Raw genomic sequence first — 6,411 nt, 5'->3', positions numbered from 1 at the left:
ATTAAGTTTATAAATAAGATGATTGTACTCTAAAAACTGTCTAAATGTAAAAAACTTTAAAGAAAATAATCTATAAATTTAACTTTTTTTTTAATAATGGATCTTCTTACTTTAAAGTTTTTCTAGTAATTTAAAATTCAAAAGAAAAACAATTTTTTCAAAGTATAAATTTATTCTTTCCTAAAAAAACACACCGGTGAAAAAACTATTTGTAAAAGTCCATTTCGACCTCGTCCTTCTTCGTCTGAGCTTTGTGCGCTCGTTCGAAGTCCTTGCTCAGCACGACGTAGCGGTTTTCCCTCACCGCCAACATGCCGGCTTCCTGACAAACCGCGTTGATGTCGGCTGCCGAAATCTTGTCAGGACGAGCCACGAAGTCTTCAAGATCCACTTCGTCGCTCACGTTCATCTTGGAGGTGATGGTGGAGAACACGAGGCGTTTCTGGCGCCTGTCCGGCATGGGGAACTCGATTTTCCTGTCTAGCCTTCCGGGTCGAAGCAGGGCCGGGTCCAGAGTGTCGGCTCTGTTCGTCGCCATTATGACCTGAAAGTTTTAGTGTGTTAGTTATTTTGAACAATTTTCAAAATACTTTGTTTAAGTCGATTTTGAGAAAATTCTAAATTAAGTTTGTTTAATCTTTACTCATAATTGATAGGCTAAACAAACGTAATAATTAGTTGTATCTAAATACTATAAATTTGGTTATTTTTCTTTTACTTTAGTTTATTTGATGTTCATATTTAAATGATAGTTTTTTTTTTTCAAAGTCTTAAGTATTTATATCAAATAATACCTTGACGTTGACTGATTGATCGAAGCCGTCCATCTGGTTCAAAAGCTCCAGCAAGATTCTCTGCACCTCGCGATCGGCTCCCCCCTTGGCATCGAACCTCTTGGTGGCGATGGCGTCAACTTCGTCAATGAATATTATGGCTGGCGCGTTCTCCTTGGCCAGCCTGAACACGTCCCTGACCATCCTCGGCCCTTCGCCCAAGTACTTTTGCACGAACTCGCTGCCCACCACCCGGATGAACGAGGCCGTCGTGTGATGGGCCACCGCCTTGGCCAGCATCGTTTTGCCCGTTCCAGGAGGCCCGTACATCAAAACTCCCCTTGGTGGGTCTATCCCGATCTGTTTGTTCGAATTTATTTTAAATTTTTCGTATTGCTTTATTTGATAAAGTAAAATCACTATTGTAGCTTAAAGTATTAAAGATATTTATTAACAAACAAATTTTACACGAAATAAAAAAATTATTTTTTCACGTACTTGCTTGTAAAGTTCAAACTGCGTCAGCGGTAACTCAACTGCTTCCCTGACTTCTTGCTTCTGCAGGTCCATGCCCCCGATGTCGGAATAAGACACATCAGGCTTCTCCTCGGCTGAAAGCAACGAAATGCTGCTGTCGGCTTCTGGCGGCAGTATGTCCACCAGGGCGCTGCTGTGCTTGTGCAAGGCCACCGAGCAGTTGGGCTTCAGCTTTTCCCTGTCCAACGTGCTCAGTATCCTAACGTATTTGTTCCTGCCGGTGGTCGATTGCACGATGCCGTTGTTCCTGTCCACCGCCTCCAGGAACTGCCCGACGACCAGCGGGATGGACTGGACGCGCTTGACTTCGTCCTGCGCGTGGAGGAGCTCCTTGCGCAGGTTCTTCATGTCGTCCTTGATGTACTCCTCCTGCACTTCGAGGAATTCGAGCTCGTCAAGTAGTTTTTGGTACTCCTCGTGGTAGTTCGTGTCTCCTTGAACCTCGTTGCAATTTGGTTCATTGTTCTTCACAAATCCTAATTCTTCCATGCTTACCTAACTCTTGTTTAGTAAAACCTGCAATTTTATTCAATTAAAATAGGATAGAATCCACTGTATGATAGCAAGCGGTAATTGACCTAAAAAAATGAAACAAAAAGTTAAAGATCAGTTAGGACTGGGTTTCGTCCTTTCAAAACAGTTTCGTTTCTATTCTGCTTTAAGTAATACAGAGGCCATGTGTGAGTTTATATGCGGTTATATTTGTGATGACTATATAAACAAAGTTATATTATTTAAACATGTTTAGTCTTTAAGTAATTCAGGTACTTTAGTATAGTTTTCTACAAGCTAATTTTTACGAAACTATGAAGAACCATTAGCAACTACTGATATGGAAAAACCCCCCAAAAAATTTAGATTTTAACTTACATAGTTACTTACCATTTAAACAAAAAAACGAAAAGATTTTAAAAATAATGTATACTAAAACTAATCTATCTAACTTTCTATAACACTTGTTTAAACTTTTATTTTTTCAAGAAGTCTATGGCTGCTTAACCACATTTTCAACCATTTTATTTTTGATAGCTATAAGGTTAGTGTTTACTTTTATGTTATAGAATTTGTTTGATATTATACAAACATAAATAAGCCGTAATTTAACTTATAAATAATTAATAAAAAAAAATTAGACAAAAGTATGCATTGTATAAAGATTCAATAGTAATTATTTTGTTTTTTTTACTGCTTCAAGTTTTTAATCTTATAGTCAACTAAAAATTGCTCAATTAATATCAATCATGAAAAAATTTATAGTAATTCTCGTTCTTTAGTTTAGTACTAGATTAGTTTCAATTTCTTAAATCATAACTTACTCTACATTTACAATCCTTTAGTTTATTAATACAGTTTAATTTAAATATAAAATTTTCATCTTACTACAAAAGTTAAGTTGAAATGACATTACGATACAACTTAATAATTTTAGCACTGATACTATCACGTATCTTTAAATAATAAGATATCATTGGTTTTAAATTTGCTCTTTAGTTTAAATAAAATGTTTAAGTGTTACTACCTTTATCAGGGTTACAACTAAAAAAGTAATAAAGATAATCATCCTGAATTACATTAATCATCGGCCTGAGTTAAGTTGCACCCTTGGCGCAAACTACTTATACCTCGTAATTGTTTTTATCCTAATGTTTAAAATAAATTGTACTTGTAAAATCTTACAAATTTGATGTTTACTAAACTTATGAGAAATACTTCTTTAGATTTAACCTAAAATTTAAACTAATGAAATTTAACAAAAAAAGTATGTCTATAAAATAAAGAAATTATTTGGTTTAACATTTATATCTGAAAACTTTTTCTGTTTGTCATTGACTTAAATCGTTATAAATCTAATTTAAGATCTAAAATAGGAACAAATAATTTATTTCTAAAGAAAAAAAGAGCTAGCTGCAAAGCTAAAAAAAAACTTTAAGATAAATATTTTTAATTAAATAAAACTTATTTGTTTTAAAACAAAACTATATTTATACTTGATGAGTCATTAAGAATCAAGACAAAAACTAGCCTAAGATTTTTAAAAATCTTTAAATTATCTAGATTTTTTTATAAAAACCAAACTAGATTGAGTCAGCGTGATCTTTTTGTATTTAACTATCCGGGGTTGTCATAAGTCATTCTGAGATTTATAAAAGTTTTAAATAATCCTGATTATATTAGGAATCCTAAGTGTGTGGCAACCCTGTAATTTTGTGATCTAGTAGTTGAAATGACATTGTCAGTTTATAAACACAAAAAGTAACACAATTTAATAACTATAAAAACTTCCAGTATAAAAATTAAATTTTATACTTTTTCATGTAACAATAAATTTACATAAAAATTAGCTCATCATAATCTTAATTTATTTTTTTATTTTTGAATTATTTTATTATAAAACCTAAATTTAAAATACATTCATAGTACATAAACTAAAATCACGCTGTTTAAACAAATGATAATAATTAAATATCTCTTATTCATAATTTCTGATTCAAAATATATTATTTTGAAACAGGAGTAGAAAAGACAAAAAAAATTGAAAGTTATTAAAAGATCAAATCAATAAAGTATCACTAAAATACAAAAAAAATGCCATTATAAAATACTAGTACTGTTAACTAAGCTTATAATATACTTGCTTAAACATTATGTTAAATAATGATTAAGTTCATTGATCATTAATCAAACTGATTATTTGAGTATTGTAAAAACACATTTGTCCTAAATAAACTTTACATCCTAAGCTGTTTCTTTTAGTTTTCCAGCTTGAAGTTATTTTATCTAATGCTTTTAGTTAAAACCTAGTATCATTTCTAAAACTATACTTACCAAAGCTCCTAATTAGTTCTTGTTAATAAATTCTTTAAAGTTACCACTCTTTAAAGCAAAAGTTCAAGCCTGAAATTTTTTTATGTAATAAGTACCAAACAAATATTTGCTACTTAAAATAAAAAAACACTAATAAGACTTATTTAGAGTCAAAATACAAACTAAAGAAAAAAAACATTAAATTTATTATGAGGGTTAGAAAAATTCAAATAAAATTCATATTTTACACATATTTAAGTTTTATAAATTACAAGAGAATAATCAAAAGGGGACATGTAAGCCTGTAAAATTTTCAATTATACTAAATACATCCTGTTATTTTCTTATAGATTTTTCCATAAAATTCTAAAAGTAACTCAGGCTAGTTTTTTTTTCAGGATGACTCAGGCCAGTATGGTGGTAATTAAAAAAATTAAGCATAATTTTAAGAATTCTTTATTGTTGTCCTTTTTTTTGTACATCATGAATGAAATGTTGTTGTTCCAAGTTCAATTATATAATATTTGATAGCCAAAGTTGTTCAAACAATTATTTTTATTGCTTTTCAAAAGTTTCAGGTTTAAAGTTAAACTGTTTTAGAATTATGTTAAGGATTAAAAACATTCATGATGACTAAGGACAGTTTAAGGTCATTTAGGACAGATTTAAGCAAGGTTGCTACACACAAAAGAAAATTCAAGATAAATTTGGTCAGTAAGGGTAGTTTTTTGGACTCAAAAAAAGGTAATCCTGTCAATTGTAAAATTGATTTAGGATTAAAGACTCTTTTAAGTAATCAAGTATTGGATAATTCTAAAAAGAAGTTGTTCTATATGTATTTTCTAAATGAAAATAAATTAAATAACAATGGTTTTAATTTGTTTAATTGGAACAAAATCTATGATAACTAACTTAATCTGTAAAACAGTAGGTATCTTTTAAAGAAACTATATTTAAAAGCATATAAATATTTTCTAAATTAAATGGTAGATATTGAAATTTACATATTAATATAATTTACATAATTTATTTATCAAATTAGAATTCTCATTCCAGTCAATTTAAAAGTTCTTTTTCTATTGAGTGGAATATTTCAAACATATTTGTTTATAAAAGATGTAAAATCATATAAATAAAATAACTTTAGCATAAGCTTAGTAATTAAAATAAATGATAAATATTAATTTTTTCTTAGTTAAATAAAGTTTTGAATAAAATCTTAAAACATTAATACCATGGTCAGTATTTTGAGAACTATATGATTTTAAGAGTCTGATTTAATATAACTAAGTAATTTAAAAAAATGAATAAACCCAATTTTTACTGGTATTAAGCTTAACTTGTAAATTTAAGATTGATTTCCTAGAGTCTACCATTGAAAAAATCTGAAAATAGATTTACTAAACAAACTGTTTAATCAAAAACTACAATTGTGTTAAAACAAATACTTGTAGTATTTTAATGATTATTTGAGAAGTAAATAATAATATAATTACGATATAAAAAAAAATTAAACGTCATTACAATAAAATCATACAAGTGTGAAGTTAGCTTGAATAAATTTATTTTAAATGTCCAAACTTTTGATCTTATTATTTTCCTTATCTTAAAAGCTAATTTAAATTTTTATATAGAGTTTCTTATGATGTTTTTATTTTATGACTCTGAGTTCATAATTCATAAAATTCATAAACAAACCTAATTAAGGCCGAATTGTGCAAAATATTGACAGTTAGTAAAAACAAAAATATAGCCGTTTATAAACATATCATTAAGAAGATTAAAGAAAAATATTACTATAATTTTTTTCTACTCAAAATCATACAACAAAAAAGTTTATAAAAAAACCCAATTTTTTCTAAGGGACTCCACTTAAAAAAACTAAACCCCAATCCAATGAATTTTTTTCTAATTAAAAAAAATGACTGTTCTCTAGAATAAAAAAAAGTTTTCAACTAGCTTTTAAGATAAAAAAAGTAATTAGATTCAAAAGTTTGACATTTTTTAATAAATTTATTCAAGCTAACTTCACATCACACTCATAAAAATCATTTGTAGCTAGTAGAACTTAAAGCAACAACATTGAAATAGGATTGAACAAAAGTTAGAAATTCAGGGTAATTTAAAACTTTAATCTCAGAGTAACTAATCTAGTTTTATTTTTATTTTCAGAAAGACTCAGACCAGCATGATGTTATTGAAAAAATACGGGGTATTTTTAATAATAAAAAAAAAAACTGGTCTTTTTTTTCTAAATCATAAATGAGATATTGTAACTCCATATTCAATAATATGA

At 28.6% G+C, this 6,411-nt stretch overlaps 1 protein-coding gene across 1 annotated transcript; it reads right to left on the bottom strand.

The window, feature by feature from the left end:
• Positions 1–205: 205 nt before the first annotated feature.
• Positions 206–1,799, bottom strand: LOC145832490 (26S proteasome regulatory subunit 6B-like). The gene is made up of 3 exons (XM_082939808.1): positions 1,272–1,799; positions 795–1,133; positions 206–544 (listed from the first exon to the last, which is right to left on the bottom strand). Exons 1-3 carry the CDS (start codon positions 1,797–1,799, stop codon positions 206–208), a joined length of 1,206 nt encoding a protein of 401 aa, XP_082795934.1.
• Between the last annotated feature and the right edge of the window lie 4,612 nt (positions 1,800–6,411).

Source organism: Thalia democratica, chromosome 3 (assembly GCF_965202585.1).
Source record: "Thalia democratica chromosome 3, ktThaDemo2.hap1.1, whole genome shotgun sequence".
Lineage (NCBI taxonomy): Eukaryota > Metazoa > Chordata > Thaliacea > Salpida > Salpidae > Thalia > Thalia democratica.
This window is presented reverse-complemented; position numbering and strand designations above follow the sequence as displayed.